We start from the raw sequence: 15,799 nt of genomic DNA on the forward strand, positions 1-15,799 counted from the left end.
CTACTACTAGCAAAAGAGAACTAAGCTGCCACTAGTGATAGGTGGGTCCAGGATAATTTTCCCTTCAACATAGGTGTAAAAGTCTAGATGTTAGATGTGTCTGCTGCATGTTAACTGCGCACCGCATGTTCACATTCCATTATGTAGACATACATAACATTTACACAGTCACAGACCAGATTACTGATAGCATCATGCAAACTAGCTGAGTGTTATCTGAATTGCAATGAGGTCTTTCTTTACACAGAACTGCTCACAAGGGAAATGAATTTGAATTACCAAAGGTAAATTTTTGAAAACTCCTGATATCAACAAGTTTAACTGGACATTTCTGAAGTCTACCTCTGAAGTCAATCCTTTGAAGGACAAGTTTTAAAGGAGTTTCCCAAACAAAATCAGAATTCTCGGCCTTTTGGCTAAGATCAAGTGTAATATTCCTATAAATAAGAAGTAAGACAAAAATCCCCTAAAGGAGACCACATTGCCTGCATCCTTAACAAAGAATCAATATGGAGCTTCTAAATTAAACGGTTCCATTTAACACTATAAGAGAACAATTTCACCCTACAATAAAACCCTGATTATCCAGATTTTTAATCAATTTGATTGGGGAAAAAAGCAATCCCCTGTGGATAGTATGTTCATCAAAAATTACTTAACTCTTCCTTGATGACTCAGGGCTGTCAAAGTGGATGCCAGTTTCTCTGCTGGGCTATGATGCACTAAGACACCGAGGGCCATCAGACATATTTTAATTAAATGGCCTCACACAGCTCCCCTTATAGTCATCTCTTAACTTCATCATTCTTCCAACTCCTACTGATTCTATCATTACACCCATCCTTAACAAGCCATTACCCAACCAATCTGTGAAGAGTCTGGAAAAAGATAACCCAATGTGTTAGACAATCTACCAAGTAGTAGGCAACGGCCCTTTGGGGGTGTGACACAGGAAGACCTAGTGACCGCTCTGTAGCCGCCAGAGTCTTTCTGTTTCTAAACTCTGCTCTGAACTGATAAGGCTGCCAAATACCTGACTGCCTAACAAGCAAGGCATTAGTGTGTATTAGAAATTCGGACTGCAGCTGCTGCATTTCACAGAATTAAATGCCTGACACATCTACTTCCATGCAGAGTTAAGGTCACCACCTCAATTATCAGCTGGCATGTGCTTACGAAAGGAAATGCTTTCCTTATCTTTAAAAGCAAAAGCAAAAGCAATACTTACCTTAAATCTTAATGCATTAAAAAAACAAAGAATACATTCCAAAGTCCAATATAATTTTAAAAAATATTATCAATGCCATTATTCCCTGGCTAAAAGTACTAATCTGTTAAAGATGGGGTTTCAAAGTCACCTACAAAATCCCACCCCTCGCCCCCACCCTGGGAACAATCTAAAATGAGGGTAAACGTAACTGAGTAACGTTAAAAAAACACCCACAGGAATCCTGAGGTTTCTAACCACCCAGGCTTATCTGAGGCATAAGGCAACAAACCCAACAGAGTAGAGGTGCTTGGGGAACAGGGCACTGAGGAAAAGTGGGGGGCAGGGGAGTGTAGAGATCAGTGGCCTCTCTGTACCCTCTGGTCATCCCAGGCAGGAATTAGGAGCTGACTAGACAAGTTATCAAGAATATGGTGAACACTGACCTCTCTTCCTGGTAAAGAAACATAAACTTATTCTTGGCCCCAAATCACCGAGACAAACGAAAGATCTTGCATCTCTGAATAAGCAGGCAAAGGCTGAGAGCACTGGGGGTCACAGAAATGTGACCTGGTAAAACCTACTAGATCTACCGTGTTCCTCTTGTTAGTTTCTCCCAAGGAGCTTGTGCAGAACGCCTCCCACCGCTCCCTGACTGCATCTGGAAGGTCTGCAGAGGGAGAAAGAGAAAAAGGCATTGTCACTCTAGTGACCTCCACACAGACACATTAAAAAAAAAACAAAAAAACAAAACCAGGATATACAAGAGAGTGCCACCCACTCAGTCCATCAAAGGCAAACATGTCCCATCATCTGAGCACCTGACTCTTGAAGAAACAGAGTTTATAAAGCCTTGAAGCCTAAGCCCCAGGAATTTCAGGAACCAGAACCACCCCCAAAATGGCCCATGCTTGATGACAAGGGTGTTAAGCAGCTCTGTGAATTTAACAAGCTTTTAAAAATCTTTTGGTAAAAACTGAACCTGGAAAATGTGTTTCCAACAAACTTCTGAGGAATTAGCAGGTCTTTAATAAAGGTGAGAGGAAAAGCCGTCTTTTTCCATGACCATTCAAATCTGGGAAATGCTGCCAACGAAAGCGTCTGCACACTCGTCAGATACTGTGACTGGCATGTGGCCAGTGAATGCTCCATGGAACCCAGTCTGGCTGTTTTCTAAACGTCTGTGCCCAGAGACCAACATGGAGATACATATGCAATAGTGAAATTCTACCTACTACAGAAATTTTATTTATTTATTTTTAAAGATTTTATTAATCTGACAGAGTAAGAGAGAGCAAGCGTGCATAAGCGGAGGGAAGGGGCAGAGGGAGAAGCAGAGAACAGGGAGCCCGACGTGGGGCTTGATCCCAAGACTCTGAGATCATGACCTGAGCCGAAGGCAGATGCTTAATGGACTGAGCCACCCAGGAGCCCCTCTAGAGAAGTTTGGAAAAAAAAAAAAGGATACACAAATACTTTTTCTGAGAAAAAGGAACTCTGGCTATAATCTTGGAGGCCTTACAAGAGCTGTCTTCCCACAACTGCGGTTTCAACATGCATGCGTGTGTGTCCTCCCCACACCACCTTGGTGAGCGACTTCGGGACAACAAAGGCTGATCTAAGGAACATGATCATGCACGTGACCATTTCTCCTTGGTAAGAACATCAGCTGTGATGGTCTGGCTTGTACCTCTCTCAAGAAGCAAAATTACAGCAGGGCAAGCCCCAACTGCCCCCTTACCTGGAGCAGCTCTTTCACTGCGTGCTCGAGAGGTGACAGCCTCTCCAACACACAGACATACTTTAAAGACAAAGAGAATAGACCTAGAAACGATGTCCAGTTTTAGCAAGTTGAGCCTGAGCGAGTTCGGTACCCCAGGGGATAAAGATTTTCACATTCAGAGTAAGTCACAGGACTGGTCCAAACCCTAGAGTCCACAGAGCTCTTAGGGCTCTCGGCTTAGAGGCAGACTCACAGCCTGGGCGCCAGTGTGAGAGGCATCCGCGGTTTCTTCCCAGGAACCTCAGGCTGATTCCATTCAAATGCTGGTATGGAAAGCGTCCTTTAGGGTCCACCACCCCTCATCTCAGTAAGAGAGAGAGGGCAAACATGCGGATCAATGTTTTAATATCCCAGCTAAAGGAACTCAATCCACAGGCTATGTAGGGGCTTTCAGAAGAAAATAAAAAGCAAGCATCTGATCATAGCCAGTGCACACCGGAGCAGCGCACTGAGCAGGCTCCTCGAGAGTGAAAGCGGGTACCTCAGCCGAGCCTGCCAATACTCACTAAAAGGACTGCAGACATGAGACATACAGCAAAGAACTACATTGTTTAAACACATTCTCAAGAACTTCATTCCAATCTCCAGATAATTTGCAAAGTATAAAGAAACTCCAAAGACTGCTATTAAAAACGCTATGATTATTTCCACTTTACCCTTAAATCCTTTCTCCAATCCAACAAAAATATAATTAAACTTTCAAAAAGCACTTACCTTTGATAAGCTGCTGTACTAATGCACTGTTGGGGCCCTTATCAGTGCTGTGCACAATACAGTTAGCTATCCTTGTCAGGTGTCCCATGTAGCCGTGCCGTCTGCCTCCCTCGGCCCTGACAGGGGGAGAGGACAAAGACTCAGACTCCTGATCGCATGCAATGATGAAGCAGCTTAATAAATACAGTGGGCTGGAGCGATCATTCTAAAAACTGAGGCCCTAAAGATGAGAATGGACAGAAAAGAAGTTGCCGGAGTCATCAGGTCAGGCAGGGGTGGGAGTGGCAGAAATGGTCTGCTCAAGGCTCCCATGGTGGCCATGCTCAGCAAGGTTTTTTTTCCCCCAGGACCCTGGATCAGGATGAGCCGAAGGCAGACGCTAAGGACTGAGCCACCCAGGCGCCCCAGCAAGGTTTATTCCACATACAAACCAATCATTAATATTCAATTACATATTACCTTAAAAAAAAGCCCAAACATTCACTGATACCTAATGTTTCTGTGACTTTCCTCTGTATCTTTTTATGAAACTATTTTTTCAGATTTTAAAAAGACTATAGGAACATAAGGTGAGAATTTTGCTAAAAGACATCAAATCTTCATAATCTCAGTTCAATTAACAGACAATCGCCTACCAGTGGCATTTCGCAAGTTAACATAGTGGCTGATTTTGAGGATTTGGCCAAGGCGACGGGTAGTCAGCTGGTCTTCGGCCAGCAATGCCCCTTTCCCCCACTTAAGCAGGACCTCCTAAGCAGGACCCATCTTTACTAAATCCACCCACCTACCTATCACTCACTCACTCACTCATTGGGGGCAGAGGGGGAGAGAGAGAATCTCAGTTTCCATACCTAGCACGGAGACCTGATTTCACAACCCTGAGATCACGACCTGAGCTGAAACCAAGAGTCAGACACTTAACTGACTGAGCCACTCAAGTGCCCCAAGTCCACCCATTTATTTTTTTTTTTCCTTAAGATTTAGTTATTTATTTTGGGGGGGGGACGGGGACAGAGGGAGAGGAGACTCGAGTCCCAAGCAGACTCTGCACCAACCGTGGAGCCTGACAGAGGGCTCGATCCCACAACCCCAAGATCACAACCTGAGCTGAAACTAAGAGCCGGATGTTCAACCAACTGCGCCACCCAAATGCCTCCCAAATCCACCTATTTAGATAAACTTTTCACATTGCTGTGATTTCTCTGCCTATTTATAAAGCGTCAGGACTTTAAATTCTATGACACAAAAGACTTTGCTTGCAGATAGGAGGGAACAAACTGAACAGATTTTTGTTTAAAGGGAGACTTGAAATTTCAAGAGCCGCTAAAAAAGCTGTACTATGCTTAAAGGCTTGCCTGAAAAACAGAATATCTGCTAATAATCTTAGAAGGTCTGGGGACAGCTAAGGGTCAGAGGCACAGAGCTGATCTCAACTGAGTTGCTAAGAGCCTCTTTTGGTTTCACAAGAAGATCCCAAGACCCCTGGGTTCCTCGCAGGCAACTTCTCAGTCAGATGCCGTGTCGTGCTCCCACAAGTGAAACCAAATGCCCACCTGCCAGTATTTTGCCCCAAGGCCCTCAACATTCTTTAGGCTTCTGGGACAAGGAAACATTAGAAAAACTCTTTCAGGACCCCCCCACCCCACCCCAATCGGGGGACTATTAATAGTCAAGCCTCCCGAGGATGGAGCAGGGGGGAAACAGAGTGCACAGGACACCTCAGCACTACTGAGGAGGAGGCAGAGAGCAAGGGAGGTCAGGAGGGCACAAAGTGGCTAACGTGGGGTCAAACACAAAACCAGAGATGTTGATCTGGCCACACACAGAACCCCCCCCAAAGGAGCTCCATTTGGAAGAATGTACCTGAGGTCTACCGAGATGAGCCCCTGCTATACTCAAACTAAATGCATATTTCCCAGAGTCAAGTCAGAGCCCTATCAGTGCTAGTAGGCACTTTTAAAAAACCAAGCCTTACAGAATAAGGCTGACACCTTTCTTTAGTTCCCAGCTCTTCCAGGGGCCACAAGAGAGATCTGAACAGATACACAGAGCAAGAAAATTCCTGGCACAGGTTCAATTATGAAGACACACGAGGTAACTTTTCGGGCCAAGGAAATGCTCTCGTGCCTGACCACAGCTCTCGTGCGTGCATGAACTGCACGCATTCATCAGAGTTCCTAGACGTGTACACCAAAAAAAGATGAACTTTCACCTTATGAGCATTATACCTCAATAAACCGGACTTAAACAACAAACACAAGAAGCGTGCCCTGAGAGTGTTTCCCAAACACACCCTATGCCACCTGCCTCAGAATCTACGGGATGGTATAAAAGCCCCCAGGGCACGGGAGAGAAAAAAAATGTGTGTGGCAAAGCTACCTACACGTGTCAATACTTCAAATAATCTTGCCAATCAGCTAACAGAAATTTTCTAAAAAATACCAGGCTAACCCCCCCCATCCTCCTCCCATACACGAAGGGACTCTCTCTACAGTGAGTCCATGGGGTAAGCAGGACGAACCTGTTAAGTTAAAGCATCATCAGGGAGGACTTGACTTTTTTTAGTCTCCACATTCCTGCCAGAAAAACAGCTATTCAAACAGGACCAGGAAGTTTCAAAGGCAGCCAGCCCCTGGATTCCCCTCAAGATAGGTAGAAACACAGGCACTCTAAAAATAAATTGTTAGAAAAAGATCTGCTACGATAAATAATCCAGAAGTCCCGAGAGAAACATTTATAACTATAAAGTGGCCTGCTACCACGTAATTATTTTCATTGTTCTCTAAGGCAAGGCAGATCTTTTCTTCAAATTAAAAATCACACTGAATTTCTATAGGAAAACAATTTACTTACTGTTTCTTCTCATTCATTTCCCAGGCATCCAGTATCCGTTCTATTAGCTGACATTTTTGAAAAAGCTAAATAAAAAGGAATATTTTAGTTAACATGCATATAAATGTCAAAGTGTCAATATTTTAGAGTGAAACAGAACTCTATTCAAATAGAACAGTGCTACGTATTACCCAGCAAGTTAAATCTAGCTGTGAATTACTGGCTATATCCTATGCAATGTGATAATAAATTTACTCAAGGCCGTCACAACACTACAGGGATTCGAGACCAGATCCACGCCTTCAGCAGTGTAGCTACTGGGAAGCAACATTTCAAGCACCGCTTCCGGGGAGTAGTTGACCTAAAGCAAAGCCAGGTTTTTTTAGTCGTGAGCTCAGAAATACAGAGCCTGACCAAAATTTAAAAGGAATCAAGAAGATAAGGCCCTGGCAAAACCCTATCTGAGAACCCGCAGCAATACTTGTACTTCTGAAACGTGAGCGGACTTGCCGCACGCCCTGCCGTTACTGCGCTCCGACTGAACACCAGCATCGCGCGTGATGCTGTCGGGATGCGCGCGGCGTCAGCTGTCTTTCCCTCCTACTTGTTACTCCAGGTGGCTAGCCTCTCCCGTCTCCCAGGTTTGGCAGGAAGCCAGTGTGAGCTAGGAAATTTCATACACCACAGAACCTCTGAGCAAGAAGAAGTGTGAAGACTGACTTAGTGCCACCTCATATTTAACAAAAGGAAACAGACCCACACAAGAGGTTCACTCAACATGGCACAGAGCCCACTTCTGCCACCCATCTGTCCCGCATTTAGCCCACAAATTAGAACTGGCACGCCAAACAACTGTTCAAACGCTTTCTGCAGTCTTTAAATTTTTATGGTTCTTTTAATCTCCAAAAGATTTCTAAGTCTTTAACTTGATTGTTTTTAGCAAATAAGGAGGCCACTTAAGACTTTTTTCTTAAAAGTTCATCTAATGCTTATTTGCCCAGGATATGATATATAGAATCACCGGCTAACAGTGCGACGAACACAAGAGTTAAATACCTGGACTCTTGAGATTTAACTCCCGCCCTTAAATTCCAATTCATTTCACACTGAAGTGGGAAAATGCTATAACCAGGAACGGCAGAGAGACCCCAGTAAGCTTACGTGTTTCAGTAACAAATTGTCACCAGTGGAGTCTTGATCAGTAATTGTGTTATTTTCTGTATTTTCAAAAGGACTTGCAAGGATCAGTGCAATACAAATTTCCACTTGTGTATGTAAAAAGTTATTCCACGTATATTTGAAGAACATGTCCTACAAAAAAGAAAAATAATGCTTTCTTTTATTCAGTTACCTCAATGTTTAAAGCCACTACTCTAATACATTTCACGAACAGTGATTTAACAAATAAAAATGGTATGTTCTTAGTCCAAGAGGACTAATCAAAAGGAACTCAAGTTTACTTTAAAGGGGGTTTGAAATGCCACTACACAGACTAAATACACGCTATCTGCTCATTCAACATGCCAGCATTTGCATGGAACCTAGTAGAAAACAACAATGAACACGGGAACACTATGTTTTCCAGGCAACTAATAATAGGTATTAAGTTTAGTTAAATTCCAATACTTTTCGAAGGAATTTTTGAGAGTTTTATTTTGATTCAACAAACATTTACTGATGGCTTTTGTGCAGGGCATGGGTGTTGATGCAATACAGGAGGACACAGAGTTAGAAAGACAGTCTCCAATCTCAAGGTACGCACACCCTGAGTGTGAATAAGCACTCAGTTATAACCACTCAGGCATTTGAAACTCATGGAACAGTGAATGGAGCAAAAGAAGACAGGTCTGAGAAGCGGTGACATGTGGACCTCCTTTCAAAGTACACGGTTTTTCCAGATTGCTCAAAAAGTTGAGAGTATCACAAAAAGGAAAGACAATTCCTAAAAGCACAAAATGCACCAAATATATATTCAGGACATTCTTTGAGTCTGGTTATCTAAACTCAAAATCAAAAAGAAATGATTAAATGACCCATTTAGGAGTTCTATCAAATTTGCTGTCACTCAAAAGCAGTTCTAAAGATTAACAATGGAATGAATTAATAGTTGCATATTTACTATCACTAAGATTAGAGGCTAGTAATCGATGACTTCAGGGACAGGAGTAGAAAGTTCTATGCCTTGGGGCACCTGGGTGGCTCAGTTGGTTAAGCGACTGCCTTCGGCTCAGGTCATGATCCTGGAGTCCCTGGATCGAGTCCCGCATCGGGCTCCCTGCTCGCAGGGAGTCTGCTTCTCCCTCTGACCCTCCCCCCTCTCATGAGCTTGCTCTCTCTCATTCTCTCTCTCTCAAATAAATAAATAAAATCTTTAAAAAAAAAAAGAAAGAAAGTTCTATGCCTTGAATACACCAGATGGTAGGGCAAAAACTATGTCCTCAGAGGGCAACAGTTAAGTTCACCAAAGAGACTGTGGTTCTGTAATGTTTCACCTTGCTCCAACATGTTCCTGTTCTCTATCTCTATACTGCCATCATTTAACCCAAAGCTGAAATCTAACTAGAAGTATCTAATGACACCAGGTGGCATAACGGTGTGGTTGATAAAGCAAGCACTGGTTTGAAACTGAATGTGAATTCAAATCTTGGCTCTACCACTTATTAGTCACAGAATAATGTCCCCCCTTGGGGCACAAAGAGTATGTCCCCTCTCTGGGTACAATCTGCAAAACAGATCCTCTCTCACACAGGCATCTACACCCAGCATCACACAAGAAATGTATATAAAGTGCACATTACCATGCCTTTCGTGTAGTGTGCAAACAGCCCAAACTCCCCCAAATGTATGCTTTGACCAGATGTCTTATGACACTGGCTAAGTGTTAGCCCTCGCACCTTCTGCGCTATCGGGTGGCAGGACAGACAGAGCAAGCATGGGTACCAGAGCTGGGACGGTGGATTCTAAGCACAAACCTAGGAACTGGGTAACTTAAGCGTAAGGGAAGTCCAGATAATTCCTGAACTGTTTCCGTCTCCACTAACAAGCAGACTAATAGCAGTGTGTATCAAGGAAGAATCTGGACTCAAATCAAAAGATCACATACAGATATATTATACAGATCTATGTCAGTACAAAGACGATAAACACTTGTCCCTTTGCTAATTAGGACAAGAAAACAATGCTGTAACCAGCAGTCATTTCTTACTAACACAATCCCCTGGGGAAGAAGACTATACCCAATCATCTGTGCCAGACTGAGCTTCTTGAGGGAGAAGTCTAGGTCTTAATCATCTCTGAAATTTTCTACTGTACGTCTTTACACACAGCAGTAACACACTGAAAACTTAAAAGCATTAGAAATTGACAATAAACTCAAGACGAGAACTGTATAAAAGACCATTTATGCTCAGAACAAGAAGAGTCACTGACCCACACTGTAAATTTGTGAGGTTTTAACTTGAGTTGTATATCCATAAAACATCACAGGCAAATTAAATGACCTTTTGGGGGAAACCTTACCAATATGACCCCAATGCTATTCAGCTCCATGAGGTCCTCATTGATACTGCTGGTGTTTGTCTGAAGGAGGCTGGATATCAACCTGATGACATTCAATCGGGTATTGCCCACCGGAGGGTCCAGCACACCCCACGTAGTCTTCATCACACTTTTCTGAGGAAGAAAAAGCTTTCCAATTACGTCCAGTTCAATAAACAAACAAAAGGGGGGGGAGGGGTGTGTACTAATATGTAACACTAGGTAAACTAACCCTGCAAATCATGTGGCCTGAGTTCCACATCTGAAGGAAAATCCAAAGCTGCTTTTGAGATCTTCAAGATATGATAAAATATCCAAGAGGGGAGGAAATCAAGTAACTCCCCTGGACTAGAAATTCCATAGGAGATCAGATATCCCCCTCCTTCAACATTCCAAACTGCCAGAGGAAGAAAGCAGAATGCTGTAGAAGTTCATGGGGGGGGAAGAAGTGCAATATTCCAAACCTGACCAGAAATCCTGAAACTAAGAAAAGTTACAAGTGGTTTGGGAACACAGTCCTCAATCTGTGAGAAAAATGCAAACTCTGATTGCTTCTGGATCACAGCCCTGAAACAGGATCAACTTCAAACCTGTTACTGCCCATAAAAGGGAGTCTCTATACTTTGGTGACAGAAGACAGACACAGGACACTTGAGAATTTTACAGGTTTGACAAGAAAGTGTGGTGAATTCTAACCCAGCAGCGAGGCTGCCCTTTCCTGACTCCCCCACCTGCTCCTCTCAAGGCTTAATGGAATGGAAGGCTCACACTTATACTCCATGCAAGGCAGCTCCAATGAACAGACATGTTAAAAAGCTTCAGGAATCTACTCATACACCACATCACGTAGTAAAACCACGTACAAACTGAACTCATGGACTCCTAGCAGTAAAAGAGAGGAAGCCCAAATGAGAAACTGCCCTGCTTTTGAATCAGGACCAAGAATACAGTGTGAGAATCTACACTAGATGCTGCCTTTTGTCCACCTAGAAAGAAGACAGGCAGGCCAACAAAGACACGGGCTGGAGCACCTCCTCACACAGCCTCTTCTCTCCCATCTCCTTCTCCCATCTCCAACTTCCACTTCTCCTAAATAAATCCTTTATTTTTCATTCCTTACTCTCCCATTCTTCTTCTCACAGCTGCCATGAAGGATGCCACTGACCAAAAACCCTTAAACACCAGCAGAGCCACTGTCCCTGAGAGTGAACGCCAAACACCCCAGCCTGCACCCAGCACTGGCTGAACACAGACAAGACAGCATGACCCACACAGGGCCCCTGCCTGCTAACTGGTAGCATCAGCCGTCTGAAGAGACCATGTGGAAGCTAAACTCAACTCCCTGCATCATGGACATAAATGATTCTGTGTTCCCCCTCCACAAACGCTAAAATACATAAAAAGCATCTAACGTAGAAGGGAGAAACTAAAATCTTAAATTCCTGATACCCTTCACAGTGGATGCCGCAGAGACACGCACTACAACAGTTAGGCCACTGCCTGCGATGACACAGGGCAGGGGGGAGTGTAAGGGAAGTGTAAGGAGTCGTGCTGGCAGGGGAACTCTCACAGACCTGAGTCTTCCACAGAGATTCTACAAGGAAGGGCTCCTTACCCTGATCTCAATCTCTGCACCACCCTTAGGTGCTGGGAAGCAGCGGCAGAACAGCACTTAGGGCCTGTGGACAGCTCTCTCTCGCAGGGCCTGTCTGTCATGCTCTCGGCGGACTCCCTGATTAAAGTCACTGTGGATTAGCACGCGGACGCTCCCAGTGGAAACACTAGCACTCCGAATCGCGCTGAGCCGACTAGTCCTTTAATAAGATATCTGCCCATCAGACTGATACACCCCTCCAACTCTGAATAAGGCAACTCAGTCTCAAAGATCAGTTCCTAAAAGATTAGCTTTACCTCAAAAGTGAAAACAACACACTTTACTTTATTGGCATAGAAGTACCCAGAATTTATAGAATGAAAGAACAAAAAGCTGAGTTTCCTAAATAGATAAATATTTTGCTTAATTTTAATTCTACCCCATTCATCAATGTGGACACTACATAGAGACAAAAGCCAAATAAAAACTAGCTCAAAACCAATAAAAACAACTGGAAGGGCTGGTTTGTACATGCTGTTCGTAGCCAGTTCTATTACCCACAAGGTTCATATACTTTCTAACAACTGTTTGAACCAAATTATTGACCTGGCCAGCCATGACCCGGCCATGCTTAAAGTAGCTGCCCTACCTTGGGTGGCTCAAGCAGGAGTTCATGGAAAGATCCAAGTCTTCCTCGGATAGCTTCTAAAACACTCTTGTTGACCGAACAAGCTGAATGACTCATGCCTGGCGGGCAGATCTCTATATGGCCTTCAAATCTTGAAACAAAGCAAGTTAATTTTATTATAATTTCAAAACAAATCAAGGTGCTCCCTATCAGCATGTAGGTAGATACATAATAGCTATATAAATATGATTATATAAACATTTCTGGAGAGATAGGAAGGGGGTGTTGTTAATACAAGCTTGCTGGGGAGCAGCAACATGACCTGAAATCCACAGGCCTAAACTGTCAGGAGAGAAATTACATGTGATTTCTTCCCATTCTCCCAAACCTTATAAGCTCTTTATACCTATGATTCTAATAGCAGGTCTCTACCAGGAAATTTGGAAAGCAAAAGGAGATCAGATCCCTGAATTATAGGGTATACCATACTATGTGTCATCTGAGATGTTGATAATCAATAGGCCTGTATCTGCTCCATACGGTTTTCCGTGGGTCACCAACATTGTTTCCTACTTAAAAAGCGTAAATCACTCTTCCACATAAAGCTCAATCTATACTCATTATCATCTACTCCTGACGGGAAAGTGATGACGAGTGGAATGAGACGCTCAATCTCAATGGGCTTTTATGAGCACATAGGCCAAGGGGTTCTTAAAGTGGGAGGAGGAAGGACCTCAGGAGAGGAGGGGGTGGTCTAAGAATGTGGGCGTGCAGTTCAAGTGAAAAGACAGACCGGGGAGTGGCTTGTCAGTTGGACGTCAGTGTAAACTAGTCGTTGATGATGCAGCTGCAGAGCCCCAGCCCTGGATCCTCACTCACCAGCTGTGGGTTCTATTACGGACACTGGGAGCGTCTACACAGTCTCTCCCAGGCCCGCTGTGAGGGGAGTGCTCACGCAAAGGGCTGAGCATGCCGCCTGGCACGGAGCTCACACCTGGAGAGCAATTATTAGGACTATTTTTGAAAGTATTCCACATGAGGAAACCACTTCTAACTCAGAGCTGCAGGTAAAAGCATTCAGAAATTCAACGGAATAGAACAGGGGAAAGGAAAGGGTTTTTACTTTGGCTAGTGTTTTTTAATGTTTAGGGGTTTTAGTAAATAACTGATGTGGCCAAATACAGCTTTCTTTTATTACAGTTTCTGTCCAGGCAGCCAAGCTTAAACGTTCTTTACAAGCCCATAATTCTAAGAGTATTTATACACTTTTCTTCTAGTATTTTAATTTAATTCATCTGGAATTTATTTTTTACACAAAACAGGTATAGATATGGTATTTCTTCTCAAATGGTAAGTCAATTTCTAAGCAACATTTATAGAAAATCTACATTTCCCCCCTTATGTGAAAAAGCATAAAAAACCATATACTAAAATTCCTTAAGCATTCATATAAACTTTATTTTTTCATTTAATAAATACTTACTGAGCATCATTTTCTGCACTAGCTCTGACTTAGGTACTGAAGTCAATATCCGTAGTGTTTAGTAAGACTTACACTGGTATCATACCGCCACATTTATTATAACAATGATGCAACTGTAATACTCAGGAGGTGATTTAATTGTTGGTATGGCTCAACATCTCCTGGCTAGTCTCCCACTTTCACTCTTCCAAATGCATGTAAGAATTCGAGTAAGAATTTGACAATTCCAAAACTAAAACCATGTTGATATTTCCAAGTAAAACTATGTGAAATTTAGACTATGTTAAATTTGGAAAGGCACAAGAAATAATGAATGTTTTATGTATCAGAGTCCATTCTTTTTTACTGCTGAAGAACAATCCACTGTATAGATGTACCACAGCCTCTTTATCCATTTACCAGTTTAAGGACACTGGGTAGTTTACAGGTTGTGTGATTATGAATAAAGGTGACATAAACATTCACTTACAATTTTGTGGGACATATTTCCCTTGTGACAATATCTAAGAGATTGCTGGACAATACAATGAATGTCTATTTAACTTTGTAAGAACTGCCACACATCTTTGGAAAGTGGTTGTATGACTCTGCATTCCCAACAGTAACGTGTGAGACTTCCAGGTGCTCCCCACCGTCCCTAGCACTGAGTACGGTCTTATTTTGTTTGGCTTAGCTGTGGAGTTGGCAACGGTGCCCGCTCCCCCACCAAAGACAGGTCTACACACTAATCCCAGAGCCTGTGAATGTTACCTTAATTAAGATGTAATTAATGAAGGATCTTGAGATGAGATTATCCTGGATTATCCAGATGGCCCCTCAATGATATCCCGAATGTCCTCAAAAGAGAGGAGAGACAGACACACAGCAGAGGTGCTGTAAAGATGGAGAGGTGGCCACAAGCCAAAAATTGCCAAGAGCCACCAGAAGCTGGAAGAAGCTGAGGATGAATCTCCGCTGGTGCCCTGGGACGCAGTGTAGCACTGCTGACACCTTGATCTTGGACTTCTAGCATTCACTGTCAGAGAATAATTTCTGCTGTTTTAAGCCACAGTTTGTGGGAATTTGTTACAGCAGTCACAGGAAACAAATACAAGTCATTCAAAAGGTGTGTAGCGGCATTTCAATGTGGTTTTAATTTGAATTTCAGTAATGACAAATGATGGGCATTTGTCATGTATTTATTTGCTATACCAATAATTTTATTCATTAAGTGTCTGCGCAAATCTTTTGACCTTAAAAACTGCATTTTCTTGTTACTAAAGTTTTGAGTGTTATACAGTATCTGGATATAAGTCCTTTCTCAGACATGATTTGTAAATATTCTCTGATAGTCTATGGCTTGCCTTTTTATTTTCACAAGAGTTCCCCCCCCCTTTTTTAAGATTTATTTATTTTAGAGAGGGTGTGTGTGTGTGTGAGTGAACGAGAGTTCCAGCAGAAGGAGGGGCAGAGGCAGAGAAACCCTCAAGCAGACTCCCCACTGAGCACAGAGCTGAAGGCACGCATTAATCCCAGGACCCTGAGATCACAACCAGAGCTGAAATCAAGAGCCGGATGCTCAACTGACTGAGCCACCCTCGGAGCCCCACAACAGTCTTTCAAAGAGCATTTTATGGAATCCGAGTTGTCAACTTTTCTTTTATGGATTGGGCTTTGGTGATGCATCTAAGAAATCTCTGCCTAACATAGGCCACGGATCTTCTTCTAGAACATTATAGTTCTGGGATTTACATTTAGTCCTATGATCCATTTTGAGTTAATTTTTGCATAATGTGCAAGGTACATATTGAGGCCCCGCACCCTTTTTTTTGTTCTAGCACCATTTGTTGAAAAGGCTATCCCTTCTCCACTGAACTGCCTCCACATCTCTGTCAAAAACCAACTGATCACATACCATGTGGGCCTGCTTCTGGACTCTTGTTTTGTTCCAGTGATCTCTGTGTCTATCCTTTTGCTAATCCCACACTGTCCTGACTACTGTAGCTTTAGATCAGAGAGTGCCAGTACTCCAATTTTGCTTT

At 43.1% G+C, this 15,799-nt stretch overlaps 1 protein-coding gene across 7 annotated transcripts in view; it reads right to left on the reverse strand.

Annotated features, from left to right (window-relative positions):
- PPP6R3 (protein phosphatase 6 regulatory subunit 3) overlaps nt 1-15,799 on the reverse strand; it is a 94,343-nt gene that overhangs the window by 34,016 nt on the left and 44,528 nt on the right. For 6 of the 7 annotated variants that reach the window (XM_021685587.2, XM_021685586.1, XM_021685588.1 and 3 more), the window contains exons 8-13: nt 12,317-12,446; nt 10,056-10,208; nt 7,698-7,847; nt 6,558-6,622; nt 3,705-3,820; nt 1,792-1,877 (exon numbers count right to left, since the gene is read on the reverse strand). In XM_021685587.2, coding sequence (XP_021541262.1) covers nt 1,792-1,877; nt 3,705-3,820; nt 6,558-6,622; nt 7,698-7,847; nt 10,056-10,208; nt 12,317-12,446 — 700 coding nt within the window. The remainder of the gene's footprint in view (nt 1-1,791; nt 1,878-3,704; nt 3,821-6,557; nt 6,623-7,697; nt 7,848-10,055; nt 10,209-12,316; nt 12,447-15,799) is intronic. The other variant, XM_044919469.1, reaches the window with a different exon arrangement.

This window comes from Neomonachus schauinslandi, chromosome 11 (genome assembly GCF_002201575.2).
Source record: "Neomonachus schauinslandi chromosome 11, ASM220157v2, whole genome shotgun sequence".
In the NCBI taxonomy this organism is placed as follows: Eukaryota; Metazoa; Chordata; class Mammalia; order Carnivora; family Phocidae; genus Neomonachus; species Neomonachus schauinslandi.